At 41.4% G+C, this 17,982-nt stretch overlaps 1 protein-coding gene across 1 annotated transcript; it reads right to left on the bottom strand.

The window, feature by feature from the left end:
• Positions 1-2,249: 2,249 nt before the first annotated feature.
• igsf8 (immunoglobulin superfamily, member 8) lies at positions 2,250-16,659 on the bottom strand. Its single transcript, XM_026166762.1, has 8 exons — positions 16,485-16,659; positions 16,147-16,306; positions 12,751-13,131; positions 10,612-11,073; positions 7,422-7,600; positions 6,997-7,249; positions 5,696-6,142; positions 2,250-4,581 (listed from the first exon to the last, which is right to left on the bottom strand). The coding sequence occupies exons 2-8, from the start codon at positions 16,199-16,201 to the stop codon at positions 4,454-4,456; spliced, it is 1,905 nt and encodes a 634-aa protein (XP_026022547.1). The 5' UTR covers positions 16,202-16,306; positions 16,485-16,659; the 3' UTR covers positions 2,250-4,453.
• Between the last annotated feature and the right edge of the window lie 1,323 nt (positions 16,660-17,982).

Genomic DNA, 17,982 nt, shown 5'->3' with positions numbered 1-17,982 from the left:
AATATTTTCACGGACCGGCCTTTAAGGTGTCGCGGAAAAATACAACAAAATAAAACTAGTACCGGTACTGAAAAATAGAAGATTTATTTATAACACACGTGAAAAGACCCAGGAATACGGAGTTAACGATAAAAACGATAACAAAATAACGCTGAAAACCGATAAAAACCCTGAAAACCACACATTTCACACCTGAGCCTCAACTCTCACGGACCGGTTCCGGTCCGGTCCGAGGCCCGGGGGTTGGGGACCACTGATATAGAACATCATACCATCTGATAACAACGGCACATAATACAACATGGTAGTTCAGTGAGATTTAGACTTTTGATAGGTGGAGCTAGCCCAGCTGTTTCCCATTTTATATGAGAAGTCAGCTTAGTCATATACACAGTACTGTAGAGGAGAAAAAAGTACTGTACGAAGCCATACAATATCTTAATAAATAATATTTTTAAGCATTAAATAAATTTAAATATGGTATTAACAAGGCCTTATAGGCTTCAGGTTTATTACAGTTAGAATATTTAATTCCATTTCTTGCTCAGCTTATTTTTATTCCAGACAAAACACTTTTGTTCTTTTTGTTATTGTAGATTTTTATATGAGTTTTCTGTTTGTAGGACTGAAAAAAACTTAAAAGTGACAGAAAACTTTAAACAGGCTTTGACAAACATCGGGCACCTGGCCTGCAGTGTGTGTGCGCTGCGTGTTTAATCCTGCCTCGGTTGACATTCAGCTGCCAGGGATTGGCTGGGAAAGCAGGTATCTTAACCAGCCAACCACAGGCTGCACAGCATCTTATCAGTATGCTACAAAGCCTCTGTTTGCCTGCCTGCAACGTCATCCAGGAAGAAGAGGATTACCATTGGTACAGTGTTTGCATTAATGATGTAATGCTCTGTAAACTGATATACTGTAATACCAACGGGGCTCATGGAGGCAAATGCAGAACAGATAGTTTTAGAGTCAGTGTCAAAGCAGAAATGAATGGATTTAGTACATTAAATTTTATGTTTGAAAATTAAATTTGTTTGCATTTTCTTTATTTAAAAAAAAATCTGCATATTGTTTTGTTTTTTTTTTTTATCTCCAGCTTTCATTATCAGGAAATATCTATACATACCTCATTGCCAATAATGAGTCTCTATCTTCTGCACACTGCATATGAATCCAAAAGGGAATAACGCTTTGCAGAAATAAAGATAAAAAAGTGAAATCTCTTGTTATTTAGCCACATAATGTCATGGAAACTGGAAAAGCTTTTTATATAAATTAAGCAGAAATGGAACAGCTGGTAATTCATTTGGTAAATCTTCGTTTTACAATAGGACTTCTATGATTGGGAGAAATATCAACTTTTTCATCTGCTAAAAGCTTCACGGTGTTCACTTGAACAGCAACAGTACAGCCGTGAGCCTTGAAAACAAAAAAACAACAAAAAAAAAAAAAAAAGGGGCTTAAAGAGGCTAAAATGTTCAATAATCTGAGGGAAACGGCGAGGATGTTACATTTTCTGTAGGTTTTCACAAAGTTTGATCCCACTTACACATACTCACAGCATTATTATACACCCAACAGCCACAGCGTGAAAATCCTTTCAGTACTCTTGCTTGTGTTTCGCGAGCAGGCCCTGCAGTGCAGGCTCATTGTGTGATGCTTGGTTCGCAACAGTGTTTATTCCATTAGTGCATGTTGAAAGAGCTTCCAGATAAATGCCAGAACATACTGTAGCACGAGAAGTAACTTTTTTTTTTTTACCTTACCCGCAATATTTTAAACCCCTGACAGGCTATGTGTTCAAAAATATTATTTTTAGTTCCAGTTTTAGTGTCTATTTTCTCCCTATAGTGCTCAACTTAGACCCATGTTACTACACTGCATGCAATTCTCTTTTTCTGTCATTAAATTATGAATTTCTCACAAGATACAAATTATGAAAACTCATTACTCATCACTAAAAATATGTAAATCCTGTAACAAACTTTAAAACAGTCTGCACTGCACAAGGCTTACACTAATCCTCTGCTTGCGTGGCAATGCAAAAACTGCACCAAGTACAAGAAATCTAATGGTTTTCATACTGTCGATGGAAAATATGCTCTACTAGCTCACTTTGTCAGAGAAATGTGATTATTTTCTTCTCTGCAGAATGTTGTCCAATAACTCGGATGGATCCAGTTGCATCCATTTCCAAGCTGTCTGCAGAAAACAGATGTTTGTTAAGCAGCAGAAAATAAAGCACAAGGTGACCCAGAGTGGTTTATTGGTCGTACCAACTGGCAGGTCTGCCAAAGCACCATAAGTAACAAATTGAGCAAAAGAAAAACAGCCTTCGTATATTTAAAAGGCAGTAAGACGCATTCAGGATCTGTGGTATTAAAGCAGAGTAGACAATCCAAACAAAACATAACACCTCCATCAAAGGGTTTAATACAACTGCCGACAAAAACACAACTGATACAGAAGTTCTGATACTCTGCACGCGATGCGCATCAGCGCTTACAGCTGGCGGTAATTCTCAGGGAACACAGATTGAAATGAATCGAGTGTGAGTCAAGCGACTGTCAAACACAGGGTGGGGGAAGGGCAGCAGGACACTGCAGCCATAAACAGGGATTAGAGACGAACACGCAGATACTCACTTTCTCTCATTTGAAATACCAGCCAGCAAACGCTACCCTGTGCTGCTAGGATGTGCACGTGCATGTGTGTGCGTGTGTGTGTGAGTGTAGCCGTGTGGTGGGCGGGTATGTGGGGGAACAAATCAGCTTTGAGCACTTTATCTGGAACAAAGTGGCTCAGGAAGCAAGCAGAGCTGTGATTTTATTCCCTGATGTTTGTGACCAACATTTATAATCAGGGTTTCAGGGAGATCTAGAGACTCCAACAAAGACAGAACGTCGAGATAAAGTGAGAAAGCAAAGCTCAGGGTAATCAAATTTAGAAATGTCAAACAACTAGTCATTTTAATGAGAGAGCCACAAGTATAACTAATGTTGCTTTCCTCTCCTTTTCGCTGAATATATATCTATCCTTAAATGATCGCACAGTACAGGCCCGCTTGCACGACCAAACTATTTTTTAAGTGTTACTTTCAACGGGAAGAGGAGGATCGATTTCACCCGTTTTAAGTGCGCAGACACTGTAAATCTTTGTGGGTTAGCAGCAACAGCTATAGTCATAATAAGTGTTGGCAGCAGGCATGTATGGCCTGAACCACACGATAACAATGATGACGGTTATAGTGAGTTTTTACTACACTGTCTCGTCATATGACTGCACTGCTTGGAAAAAGTTTTCACCTCGGGGATGAGACTCCTAAAAGACGTTACGCAACACAACAGTTTTCCTGTTACCCGCCATAACGCGGGGGTTATTTGTCACAGTACAGTTTTCTATCTCAGTCACTTAACAGGAGCTTAGGAGCCATTAATCCCACAAAAAGAAAGAAAAACAGCAACGAAATAACTTCAGCTGGAAGAAAATCAAGTAAAAACATTCTAGCCCTGCTTTTCCTCCAAGTGCTTTAAAAAAGCAGAGTAGTCTGCTGCACAGAATCTTAAAACACAGGTGCTTGCCAAATAAAAATGGTGCAACGGCACAATCTTAACGCATTAAGAAAATAAAACAGCTAAACTCCACAGAGTATTTACACATTTCAGCCCAGTGCATTGTGGGTATATCTGCTGCCTTCTCTTTGTCAAATCTATACAAATCTGTCAGCCTAAGAGAAAACTCAAGTATGAAGTACTCAGTCGGACAGCGTCAGAAAGTCCCCAGCCAGCAGCTTCCTTATTAAGTAACAGACAAAGACTTTGTTTACACGCAGAGCGCTGCTGGAACATCCCTGCTCGTATTAACTTTCCAGAGGCTAAACTGCTCCCACCAGCAATCCGATGACTGTCTGCGGCAGCGCCTTAACCATGCATGTACATTTAGACATTGTTAGCTTTTGTGTAAAAAGAAGAACATGCACTCTGAGGAAGGAATAACTGGAACAGTATCAAAAACAAATCCCGGAAACACAGAACGGTCTTTGTTGGTGGGGAACTTGCACCATGAGTCGATAGACAGTGACCTTAATACGCAGCATCACAGAAAGCATCTGATGAGTTAAGTAGCATGTGGTTCAATCCTGCTGTAACAATATGTTGGGGGCAAGTTGGCTCAAAAGAAATAACACGCTTGAGACTGCAGTGCAACTGTGGCGGCAGAAGCCTAGCGCACTGTGCTTATCAAGAAAATATGTTTCAGATATAAAAATACAAGAAAGTATAAAACTGAATTTTTTTGGCATTGATCGTTAAACATGTAGGTCAGAACACAGAAAGACAACCAACGAGGTGACGAAAGTCATTTTCTACTTCGTTTTTTTTCTTCTTGAAGTTACTTTATGGGCCATTTCTTCCAAGACTTTGTGAACAATCAGATTACAGACGGCGCCGGACGCCTACTTTCGAGCGCGCTGCCTCGCCAGGCGCTTCATGAAGCAGCAAGTTACCGCTGCGATGATGACGATGCCGACAAACAAGGCTGAAGAGACGCCAACCACCAAAGGGATGAGGAGGAGGTCAGCAGCTGAGGAGAACAGGAAATGAGAGAGAGCAGTGCGGTGATATAATCTGATGTGGATGAATATTGGAGAGCTATGAAAAAAAATGAGCTTTATTTAAATCAAAACAAAAAGGTGGGTCGATGTTTTAGCCGACGTGGATAATATAAGAACATTAATCTCCTGCTTTGATTAATCAGATAATTGACATTTGAATAAAAGAGAAAGGAAAATCATTTCTAAAATGCCAAGTTAATGGACTGTGCCACTGAAACCACGCCGCTCTGGTGATTCAGTTAACAGCTGCATTAAGTCACAATGGCCTAAAAATGCTCTGGCAAACAGAAAAAGGTCCTCAACTAACCCAAAAATATCGTGCTTGTGCTTTTGACTAATATTCTATATCATTATACATAGTAAGACACCTGATTTGTCAAACAATACATGCACCAAAGATACAGTGAAGATTTTTTTCCCCCATCCAGCCACCTGCATATGTGCAGTAGCAGAGGATAAACATGCAGAAAGATTAATGTGTAATCTCCTCCAACTGGGATTCCTCTACCAGCACAGCAAGACCTCTATTTAAACCCACGCTTGCTTTATTCTACATACACCACATATTTTTCCCTTAAACAAGGGTAGGTGGTTCAACCATTAGCTGAAATTAATTGTTGCTGTCAAGGATTCAGATCTTAGGTGTGTGTACAGTTTAAGATGTAAATACAGAGAAGCAAGCTCTGAGTTTGCTACGGAGATCAGGGAAAGTATCAAGGGTGAAATCAATCCAGACAAAAAGCCATCCTCTGGCCAACCTCCAGCTTGGGACCAAAGGTTTCCTATTTGACCCTTTCCTTGATTTTAGCTCAATCAGGAGCTGCTCAGCTCCCACCGTGCTCACTTTGGCCTGCACAATGAAGCAAGTTCAACATACACAGGTTAGCTATTCCTTATGGGGCTTCAATTACCCTTACAGTGGCAATCAGGCTACATGCACGTTTGCCTGTAAGATGCAGAGCTTACACATCAGAAAGGTAAAACTACAATTTGTTTTACAAAGTATGTAGTAATAAGACCCATAATACAGATTACTATTATTACATTATTAATATTAATTTAGATTATTAGATTAACACTTACCTCTGGCATATAAGTAAACATTGACTGCATTTGACTCTGCTTTGGCTCCTGTTCTGTACCAGCCTCCATGCGGGTCCTGTCCCCACGCCTCAGCATGACAGGCATACATGCCCTGATCATCCTTCGTTGCCATGTGAACCCTGAGTCTGTAGCTATTAACTGACAGGCGGTCGATGCTAATCTCGCTATGGTTGATGTAGATATTTGAAACACCGTTGTACATTAGGGAAGCTATCAGCTTGGGTTCTGGTGGAGCAGGAGGTTTTAGCATCACAGTGTCAGGTGCCTTCTTGATAACTGGTTCAGGGATTGCCCAGCGCAGCCAGTGCACCTGAACCTGGGCGGGACCTGTGGTGGTCACGGTGGTGTTGCAGATTAGCGTGACCGTGCTGCCTCTTTTCAGTAAAGGGCCACGAGGGAGCTGAGCCACGGCTGTAACCAGGACATCTGTGGAAGAAAGAGGAAAAACATTTTATAGAAGACAAACTAAGCAAAGTTAAAGAATGACTGTAGGAGCAGACGGAAGTTTAGCCAACATGCTGTTAAATAAAAAGAAAATCACACACAGCTGAAGAAAACCAAACTGGCTTATTAAAAGAATTTCAGTAAAAGTGATGCATATAGAATGAAATCTATAACACAGCAGAGAACTATGAATATTTTACAAATTTTAAAAATACATTAGAAACTTAGAGAGATATCAGTGAAGCTGGGAAAGAGATTTTAGTATACGGTTAAATCTCAATAAATCTGCAAATTTAAATCATTTCTCCGTTTAAAACAATACAGCAGTTCCTGAAAAGTCAATATGATAAACAACAGAACGAACGAGACTAAAAGCCTTCACCCAGGGACGTGAATGCTTGTACCAAACTCCATGTCAGTCCGTGGTGACAAACAAGGATTAGAAATTTCAAAAGTGACCAAATTTGAAAAGTCAGTGAGACTACAGGAAATGACATGCAGCATTCATCCTGAATGTCTGGAGCAACGTGGAAACCCTGCTGCTAGCGTGGTTGCAAATATTGGATGTGATCGACCGGACATTAATCAGCCTTTTGAGCGAGTAATTGTGCAGTGAGTTCATAGCCAGCGAGAGGTACGGCATATGTCTGGCCTCCTGCGCGCTACACCGAGGCAGCTCCCACGCATGAACCACAGCAAGGGTTTCCAGTCCTGAGCAAACATCTGAAGCAGATTACCTCATAGCCTTCCCAGCACCGTCCACAGTTCATGTGTGACTATGGCTTAAACTGGAGCATTCCAGTAATCTCAGCCCATGTGTGACTGCAGAGTCTCACCTTTTGTCTTCAGGTTGACGGTGACTCCCTCCGACCGCTGGGTGAGTGTTGCGGGCACAGACTGTCCGGGGTTTCTTCTTCCGGCGTACACACTCACCACGCACCGATACACCCCTGAGTCGGCAGGCTGAGCTGAGAAGAGCTTCAGAGAGTACTTTCCCTCTGCTGCTTTCTCCATAGACCCGCCACTAGCTCTGCTGAGGTCATCCCCCCAGCTCACAATGCCATTCGGGGTCATCTGGGCCACCTCCACCTTAACAGATATCAAGATGCGCCAGGAGGGGTTAGACTAGAAACACCTGAAAATATTTCACATTTACCTGTCGATGGTTGAGAGGAACACATACGTACTTCATTTACATTTTGACTCAAACTTTGGTCTAAGAACGTTTGGTCTGAAAACGTTAACAGAATAACAAGATTACCTCGACTCCTCCGGCCCCGACTGAATCGCTGCTTGTGGATCCCCTTTTCATCCACTGAACCAGCAGGCCTGAGTTGACTTCAGGCGGCAGCCCCAAAATCTCACAGGTCAGGATGAGAGGGGAACCGATCTGCAGAGTAACCTCCCCTGTGGGCGAGGATGTTACACGCAGCGACTCGGCTGGAGAGAGGACGAGACAGAGTTTAAGTACCAGTAAATCTTCTTGGTGGATGGCTGCAAACAGCATTTAATCTGGACTACAACAGGAAAAATGTACTGCAGGTATCACCTCTGCTGAAAGGCTAGTGTAGCTTCTTTTGTACCGCACATATTTAATGGCCGGGACAAAATCGATATCACCTATCAAGTGTGTCGAAATAAAACAAGCAAAAAAAAGACTTAAACCTAACGTGACTACGACAGTACTTAAAAAATAAAATATTACAATACTAACAGTAACCACTTTAACAATACTTCCACCTGTGCAGGTAATAGAGTGTAAGGGTTGGATGAGTGTAGGCGCAGGCTGAGTTCATCTGCTGCTGTTTTTTTTTTAGGAGATTTGTTTGTGTGATTTATTTTGTTTATTTGAAACATGAAAACATATCAAATGTTGCCATGAAAAAAATAGTTTTTGATTTTGAATTTAATGGCAGCAACATGTCTCAAGAAAAGCTGGAAAAGTAAGTGCAACTAAGAAGAAGCAGCTGGAGAAACATTTTGTTAACTAATTAAGCTGATTGGCAACAAGTCAGTAACATGACTGGGTGTAAAAAGAGCATCTTAGAGGCAGAGTTTCTCAGAAGTAAAGATGGTCAGAGGGTCACAGATCTGCAGAAGATGCACTACATAATGTCATCATAAGATTAAAAGAATCCAGAGAAATCTCTGTGTGCAAAGCAAGAGGATGAAAATCATCAAATATTGGATGTCTGTGGTCTTTGGGCCCTCGGGCAGCACCAGATTAAAAACAGGCACGATTCTGTCCCCAGAAACACTTCCATGAATCGCTGTCTGTGAACACAGCTCACTGTGCCATCCACACATGCAGGTTAAAACTATCCATCTCTGATGGTATGGAAGTGCATTATGGACCCATCAATGCTGAAGGGTATACACAGCTTTTACAGCAACGTGTTCTCCCATCCAGATGGGAGGGCCTTCAATACTGACCTCCTCCAGCTATTACAACAGTATGGGTGGGAAATGGCCTGGCTGCAGTCCACACCTCTCATCGACTGAAAAGTCCAGCAGCTGCTCTGCTCAGTTCAAACATTCAATTTGTTTTCTATGTTCAACTGTGAATAAAATATCTTAGTGAGGTTTTCGAATTGGTCTATATTATTTTTATTTACATTTTACACAGCGTCACAACCTTTGGGGAACCTGGGGCTGTATATAGATGCTGTATCAACGGTGGCAAATGTAGCATTGTGAAAACACTGGTTGATTTTAAGTACTGGAGAACAAAACACCACTATGAAAGTTCCCTTTCTCGTGTTTGAAGTATTTCTTGGTTAACTAGTGATCCCAGAGCCCCATTGTGCAAGCTTTTCTCCAATCCTATCACTGGTCATAAGATGAGGATCTAGCATGTGTTTGCAAGACGTCATTTTATATCTCGCAATCAAAATTGCGCGATTTTTGCGAGTGTGTGCTGGGTTGGTGTGGGTGGGGCCAGCTCACGAACCCATAAATCGCCTGCTGCCGCACTTTTTGTTCCGTTCTTAAATACTGTCCAACACTGTATCGTGTACATATGCATGAAAGAAAAGTGGGTATTTATGTGCACGTACATAAGCCACTGTCACACAGTATTTATTGTAACATTTTAAATAATCTACTGCACTCAACAACTGAAACAATTAAGAGCCTTTAACTGAAATAGCGCAGTACAAAACATGTGAGTATAAGCCGCTTGTGTGTGCAAAGCGTCTTCTAACCACAAAACTTCTCTACACTAACGATGCTTCTCAATAATAGACATCCATGTCAACAAAAGGAGATGCGTCAGCCTATTGTATTAGTTAGACAATAGAGGCCAGAACACACAAAACCAAATGGCGCTCGTCAGCGAGTGCCAGTGTAACAAATAAACAATGCATGCATTGATGAGCTCTGATGAGCTTTAACTCAACCAATTATTTTTCCTGAAGAAACACAATGTGACCCATTTTTTTAAAAGGAGCAAAAAATATTCTCCATATTTTTCTATTAGAAAACTTACAAAACATGCATCATTGCAGCGCATTAGAGATGTGCTCGAGGGAGGACCGACAGACACACCTGTGCTCTTTTTCAAGGAATCCAGCCCAGAAAAGCCAATGTGAGAACAAGAGATTACTTAATCCTCTTAATCTACAAAAGCGCCTCAGAATTTAAAATGAGCCAAACAGCAAAGCGACAGGCAGTTATTCATCTGCCCAGACAGCCTTCTATTAACCTTTTAAATCCACCTGAAAAATCAACAAGATGAATGAGTTAGGCTGAAAAATGCAAAAACTAAAAAAAAAAAAAATGGCCAAATGTAAGAATTGCTTAGCTTCTCGATCTTGCAATATGACAATAAAAGCTATTAAAATACTGATTAAAAGATATTCTTCACTGGCCAGAAAGTAATGGGATAATGGATTACTCAAAAGTCTTCAGTTACAGCCGTAATTATTGGAATCCATTGTCCCAGGAAAAAGCTAAACTGTGAGATTGTTGCAAACAGTGCAACAAACTGCATACAAATGTGCATCCTGCTATTTAATCAGCTGCTTATCCAGCTAGTCAGCAAACTAATCACCCAGCAAGCTAGACATCCAGTGAATAACTAAGACAAACACCCAGAGCCTGGGAGCTGGACAGGGTCCAGTTTACCCAAAGGCCCTGCAAGCCCAGGCTGACTGACACCACTTCCATGGCAACAACAAAAACACAATCAAGAGGCTCAAACTTACCAGCAGAAACACGACTTTGTCTTATTCCTCCTGCTTTGCTTTTATTCTCCAGTTTGTTCTGCAGTATAATTTATGATTAAATAAACAACCTGCTGTGCGGTTTTATTACCAGCTTTACAGCTTCTGTTGTTTCAACAACGAGCTGCAGTTCAATATGTTTGTTGCGACCTTGGGACTTGCCACAGGCTATCACAGCTTTGTCAAACGGCAGCACAGCTACTGGGGCAGTTTCTGAGTTACACTGACCTAGTTGCTGAACGGTCAAGTTGCCAATATCCAGCGTCCTCTGTGCGATCTTCTGCCACGATCGATTGGGGTCCAGAATCCACTGTGAGGCCTCGCAGAAATACGAGCCGCTGTCATCTGGCTGCACCGCTGTCATCTTCATCACGTACACACCCTGCCCGCCCTCGCCGTTTCTTTTCTCCAGCGTGATCTCCCCGTCATCGTAGCGTTTCTTGTAGAAACGTCCGGGAACGACCCCGAGAAGCTTGTCAATGGAGATAATCTCTCTGACGGTGCTGACCTCTTCTCCGGCCCCACTGGGCGATCCCTCTGCACCACCACGCTTCCCAAATGTGATGGACAGATGGGTGAGCTGCTCTGATTGGATGCTGGCCGAGCACGTCAGGGTTAACGAAGCCCCCTCTGACACAGGTTGGCCGGTGAGTGAGCGTGAATAGCTGATCTGAAGCGTGTCAGGGATCACTGTGGGTGTACAGAGACAGACAATCATATTACACAGAGCACTGCAGGAGACATATGGGAGGAGAAAATATGTCAAATTCAATTTCTAATGCCTGTGTAGTGTTTAGATGCATCTATGTTTAGAGCAATAAAGTGAATCATGAAATGTATCTGCTAAGAGTGACTCCAGGCCTTTTACCTCCACCTTGGCTTTGGGCACTTGGTTTGCCAAAGGAAGAGAGGATTAGTGAGCTATTGCTAAGATAGTCTGCTGCAAAACTAACAGGTGGCAAACTCAGTAGAACACGAGGAAGATGACTCATAAAAAAAATAACTGAATGGAGTAAAATAACCCAAATTACTTTGGTAGATAAATCATGGTATAAGTGCAAAGAATTCAGGGAGAAATAGAAACAGAAAAGAAAAAGACAAACTCCAGATGGTGAGAAGAAAGAATTACTTAGGATTCCTAAAGTTGCACTTAATCACTAAACATGACATCCTCTCTGCTGGAGTAGCACCGAGCAGCCGATGCAAGCTTCTCATACAGTTTGTTCTCCACTTCTGAAGACATCACAGCTAAACTATGACTGGCATAAATTCAACAGTTCTACTCACTGATATGAGTTCAACACCAAAACTAGTCTTTCTTTAGAGAAAGCAGACAGAAACGTGTTTTCTACAAACTAAGAACACTTTCTCTGAACAATATATACCCACATTTTTAATCTATCTAATGAAACTTTATTAAATAAGGTTTAAATCTGCAATTGCTGACATTTCCAGTTGTGTCCAGTTCAGTCTCAAGCCCCGACTTTTTAAAACAGTTTTTCCCTAAAATGATGAGACGCTGTCCCGTTAAGGGTTAAGCCATTTTATTCACGCGCAACGTTTTCATGTTTCATTTATCTATTTATGTTTTGTTTTTGATGACTTTTTTACTCAAAGACATCAGACTGTGTCTGTCCTTTGAACGATTGTGGTTTGGGAACTATAAATGGATAAATATTCAGCTGTAATACATTTACAAATGATTAAACTCCTGGTCAAAACTCCACTACATTTACAAAAAGCTGCAATTCAATCACAGTCCACACAGCCAAGACATGAAGGTTGTCAGCATCAAATTCCACCATCTTGGTCGCATCCACAGACGTGTGGATGTGCTGAGTGGGGTTTTCCCTCAGTAAAAGACATTTTTCCAAGCGTAGTTTCGAGAGATATTTGCAGACTGTGAAGTTGCGACAAACACTGGAAATATTGGAAAGTTCAGTTGTTAATGATTCCCTGCTTGGATTCTTTTCATGTGCTGCATCACAAAGGTTTCACTTTCTATAGACTTCATGACTTCCTGGTTTCGGGAACCAGACCAGGCCTGGATATGTTCATATTCTTTATACAAACATAATAAAATTGCATGGAAAGGCAGAAAGGAAAGAATGAACTGATCTACAATGCATGACTCATCTTATTCCTGTGGACCAAAAACCTCCAGTGTTGCCCAAAATTATTGCCACTGTAAACTTTTGTGGCTACACCAACAACATGGGCAAGTATAAGCCTAACATCTCTGACATCTCTGATAGGAAACAATGAGCTTTGGGACAGACATTTGTTGACAGTGACAGGAGTATATCGGGTATAATAACGGCAGCTTTTTATATACCTGTAAGAACTTTGAGTCAGCTCATGTCTTACCTTTGACAGCTACTGTGGCACTGTAGTTCCCTTGATAGGAGCTGTCTGTGCTGGGAGTATAGCACTCATACTTCCCTTGGTCATCAGGCCGGAGCCTTTGGATGATCAGCCGGACCTTGTCCCCTGAATCCCGCTCCACTCTTACCTCCCCACTCGTCACACGTGCCTGGAACGGGGCGTAAGGGAAACCCTTGTCCCTGGTGGACACGACTCCCATCTGCCTTCCGGCAGCATCGTCCCTAAACAAAAACCACTCAAAGTCTTGTGTACGTGAGCCTTCATATCCTGACACAGCACAGGGCAGGGAGAGAGGGAAGCCAGCGACACGGTAGAGGGGTCCAGCAGGGACAGCAACATGACGGCACAGAGCATGCTGGAGCACTGGAAAAGAAAAACACAACAGAATGGGGAAAAATGGCACATCTGGTGAGTGTGAAAGACCGGAAACAGAAACGGTGTCAAACCGTCGTAGCGTGTTTGGTACATGGACTCAGTGATCGATATCCTGAGCTGATGGCTGGCTAACAGTGAATCAATACTTTAAACAGCTGCAGAGAAGAAACACTCGTGCTGGCGCTCTGGGTGAGCTTCCTCAAAACAGAAAAACATGCTCAACAAATAAAAGAATCTCAGTGAGCTCCTTAATATTGTTAGGCCATAGTATTATACACAGAGATTTCTACATTCACAGTAAATTTGATAGTGGCTGTATTATATTTATGGTTTGTAAGTATAAAGAATGGAATGGATATTAGAAAAATCTGAAATGAAACATGCAAGGTCAAAGAAACGGGTCATGATGCATAAAACAGCTGCAACTCTACTTTCTATCAATCAACTAACAACAAACACATATTTGAGCATTTCATTTCCAAATACAGTGACAGAAATATGATTATATGTGATGAATATAACACCCTGGACAGGTTGCTAGTCTGTCACACCTATGGCCGATTTACCCAACCCCACTAACCCCACTGCATTCCATGTCTTTGGACTTTAAGAGGAAGTCGGAGAGAACGTGCCAACTCCACACAGAAGGCCAGATGCTGGAATCAAACCCAAGACCTTCTTACTGTGTGTGCTAACGCCGCAACACCAGACTCTGATCTGCAGAACTGACCTTTATCTTCTTCAAATAAAAACTGGGTAATTGGCTTTCATGCTTAGTAGTTCTGCAATTGGGACTAACTTCTGCCTATTACAGGGATCAACTGTAAGTACTGTATTTGCAAAACAGTGCTGTTGTCAAGGTGCGCAAGCAAATTCTTTGAGAGTAAATCAAAGGCATTTAGCAAATGGCGAAGGAATAAGCTAAAGCTGGAATTGTAAACTAGAAGTCACAGTGAAATTGAGGGAGGACACCTTACTCAAGGCTAAAGTAAACCTAAAAATGAGTAAAGCTCCTTCCACGTCATCCTTGAGTGCCCGAGGAGTGACAGCTGCCAGCTTCAGGGTTGCAGTATCACTGTATTTCTGAGTCTCTGGGTCTGGCTTCCCATAAATTCCCAGAACCACAATGAAACGGGGTTAAACACAAACTCTTTTTTTTTAAGACACATGCCCTGAAACTTGTCACACGATGACCTTTATCTCTTATTTTTGGTACTTTCCAAAATATTAATTACTGACACAGAGTCTAATTTTGAGATGAGATAACGCTGCTGATTTTAACACGAACTTTCACACAAAATACAGTTAGTTGATGACAAATGTAGGTTGCAAATAAATGTTTCATTAAACAAAGTTTTGCTTGCTTTTAGAATGAGACACCAGCTGGTAAGTCTCACACTATCTACACAAATGTCATGTGAGTTAATTACACAAATGCAGGTTTCAAACAGTAGCAGGATCCATGCACGGGCCTCCAAAGCAGCACGGAGCTCCACATTGCAGAACATTTTAGCCCCTATATGAAACATAACTCACTGGTTTTGGAGTGACATTTGCCAGTTGTTGACAACTTGTTAGACAGATAATCAATTCATCAAAATTTCATTAGTAGCTTGCTGAGACATTGATTGTTGCAGACAGCCACCGGAAAGATAACATAACTTTTTTTTTTTTGAGGAACAATAATTCAGGTTCAGAACATTTTAAACCAAGAAAAGAAATACAAAAACAGAGGTGATAAGCACCTTTACTATTCAGTAAACAAGTTCATTTTTCATTTGGTGCCTAAAAGCCAAAGAGAATCAGCATCATCAGAAAATCCAAATGTGATGCAACCAAAAACACACCCACACAGTGACACTGAACAAAAGCTCCCCGACAGCTAACACAGCCTCTTGACTCACTGAAACTGAATGATGACTACCTGAACAACTAGAAATACGAGACAAGTGCGTTCGGGCACTTTTGGTCTGTGTGCGCTCGCGAGTGTCCAAAAACAAGCCGTGCCTTCTCACAGAGCTACACTCCAGTACAACACGCCCACAGATAATGACATGGGAGACTAGAGAGACTAGAGGCTTAAGCGGATCAAGTCCTAATTAACAATGGGCTCGGGCTGATAGGACTGGGGGGACTCCGCAGCTTGTCATGATGCTCAGTACTGTCTGGATTACTGTCTGCGCAACAACGGGGCCCCTGAGTTTCTAATCAAGACCCCCACATAGAAACGCATGTTAAAACACAAACCTGTGACTAATACGGATCTCTCCCAGAGGCAGCCTGCCCGTCCAGTTTTTAAATGTGATAATTGGACTTATGACTAATGTGATGGAGATAAAAACTGTGTCATCCATATGCTGTTCTCCCTCTGTGGTCAAACTGTACAACTGACGTATAAATCTAAAAGCATTTGCAGTTTATTTCCCCAATGCACATCCAATGAGTCATTACTTTAAGTATCACAAATTTGTCTGATACTTTTATAAAACAATATCTCTGCAAGAAACACCTCAACTACAACGCTTCCGTGTTAAAATAGTGCATCTTAAATTTCACAAGGAACAGTAGTATGTCCACAGGAAGGACAGAAACCATAGAAACTCGCAGTTACACAAATCTCCAGCAACTACTGAGCATTACTATGGAGTATATACCGTAAAATATTATTATATAGTCATTATTTCCGTCTCCTACTCAACTCAACCTTTCCTAAGGACTTCCTGGAAGCCACACCCGCACACCCTAAGAGTTCTGTCTGATAGTAGACTTTCCTGGTATGTTTTTTTCTGCATTTGAACTTCAGGTATGAGGGGGAAAAGGATTTCCAGCGCTTAGGAATGTTTCAAAGATAAAGCAAACTAACAAGAACATGGTGAACCAAATCATGAAAATTAAGCCACCTGCTGTAAAGAATATGCAAATAAACAGTGTATTCGGTCACCGTGCAATCACGCAAATGTACCACCATGTGACAGATGGTCAGAGAGGTACGGATGAACTCACCCCAGTGCAGAAACAAGAAAAACGCCGCTTTCATCGAAGCCATCATGGTCCTCATCTCCCCCCCTGATGTCCAGATGGATTACGTAGAGTCAGAATTCCCTCTCCGTGTTCCTCTGCTCGTTTAACGCCGATCATAATTCATCACCGCCGCCGAGACCAGCTGTGATCGCAGTATTTGCGAGAGGAAGGAAAAACAAATGGGAATGCATAACAATGTAGCGATACACTGATTACACACACGCACACGCAGACACATGCGCAGGGGAGAGTCACCGCCGTCACCTAAGAACAAGCCCGAAGGATATTAGTGCATATATAAATATGCAAAACGTGATTACCTTTTCTTCGTGCACCGCCACATCTCCATCAACAAGCCGTCTGCTCCATAATATGTCGGCCGCTTTCAGATTATACCGCCTCAAAAAACATGCAGACCAGTCCAGGCGCGGAGTGGCTGGCATCACGGGTGGGGAGGGGGGAGGCTGGTGTGTGTGAGCGTCTGTGTTTGTAACAAAGGGGGAGGAGCATGCATGGAACAGAGGCGAGCTGGTGTCATTGGTCAAGAAGGTGACGGTGACATTTTGAACCAATGATAACAAAGGGTGCAGAAAAGGCGGTGAGACGAGGCACTACCACAAGGTGGCGCCAGATGAAAACACTAACAGTCCGACTGCTGGAAAGTTCAGGTGGGTCAATAATGCCTTACAAACTAGAGAAGTGCGGCTATTAAGAATAAAAGAAAGTGTTCGTTATAAACAGGAAGTCACAATGAAAAAATAAACCAATGACTGTAGAAAACAAGAAAACGTCTTTACATTTTTACTGAAATGACAAAACAGAAAGATTTTATTCTGAATGTTTTTTGTTTTGTGAAACAAAACATTCAGAATAAAGCTGCAAACACAGAAAACAGTCAGACTCCTGTCTTCTTTATTTAGTTGTTATTTCCAACAGGGTAATTAAAGCTGGATAAGATAAGCCTAGGTTATTACCCAGTGCATCTTAAAGGTTTAGTTGTTAATTAGTGGAGCAGTTGAGCAGTATTTATAATTTTCTATTGGACATATTGTTCACTGTCTCCATATTAACATGTTTGTTCCAAAATGTTTGTGCACTGTTCATTCAGTTCATTATCAACACTGCATTTTTAGCACTATCAATACAAAGAAGAGCTATTTTCATGTGTTTCTGCATGGTAACTATGTTAGACCTAATCCATATTTTATTAAAGCATGCCCATCAGACTGCACTGTTCCAGTTTTTGCATTTATTTTTAAGGTTGCCATGCATAAATATTACAGAATAATCATAAGTGCTAGAGAATTTTATTAACTTTATGAAAAGGCGTGTAGCGTACAGCAGCCTTTTATTTTTTCATGCACATTTTTATGCATCATTTGGACTTGTTTTATATCTGAAAATGTGCACTAATGCACATGGGAAATATTAAAAAAACAATCAGTCATCTTTATTGGAAGGATTGCTGGTACATTTCTTTTTCAGGAGGCTAAACATGGTGTGTGCAGTGCTCTATAAGCTTGTTATTTAAATAAATGTATAACCACCTACACAGAATGCATTTAAAGCAGTTCACTACATGATTCCTACAGTATAGATTGCTAGACCACTCTTCCCTATGTCAATAGCTGTAGACATATGATACCTGCATGTGACACCAGCATAGGGTGTTATTTTAAGAATGGCATCAATGCTTGTAGCAAATACATTTGTTTTGCAGCAGAATAAAACATTCTGTGAAAGATTAAAAAAAAAAAAAAAAAGGATCCTAAAATGGCTTGAACAACATGATTGATGCCCATTAGAACCGTTGATAAA

The sequence above is a fragment of the Astatotilapia calliptera genome, chromosome 5, assembly GCF_900246225.1.
Source record: "Astatotilapia calliptera chromosome 5, fAstCal1.2, whole genome shotgun sequence".
Classification (NCBI taxonomy): domain Eukaryota; kingdom Metazoa; phylum Chordata; class Actinopteri; order Cichliformes; family Cichlidae; genus Astatotilapia; species Astatotilapia calliptera.
This window is presented reverse-complemented; position numbering and strand designations above follow the sequence as displayed.

Bases quoted from the DNA above. Each gene is read 5' to 3' on its own strand.
- igsf8 (XM_026166762.1), bottom strand. From the start codon at position 16,201: ATGAGGACCATGATGGCTTCGATGAAAGCGGCGTTTTTCTTGTTTCTG. The intron at 7,601-10,611 runs GTCAGTGTAACT...TCCTCTCTCCAG, and splicing joins CTTGACCGTTCAGCAACTAG to CCGAGTCGCTGCGTGTAACA. The intron at 7,250-7,421 runs GTAATCTTGTTA...ATATCTGTTAAG, and splicing joins TCGGGGCCGGAGGAGTCGAG to GTGGAGGTGGCCCAGATGAC.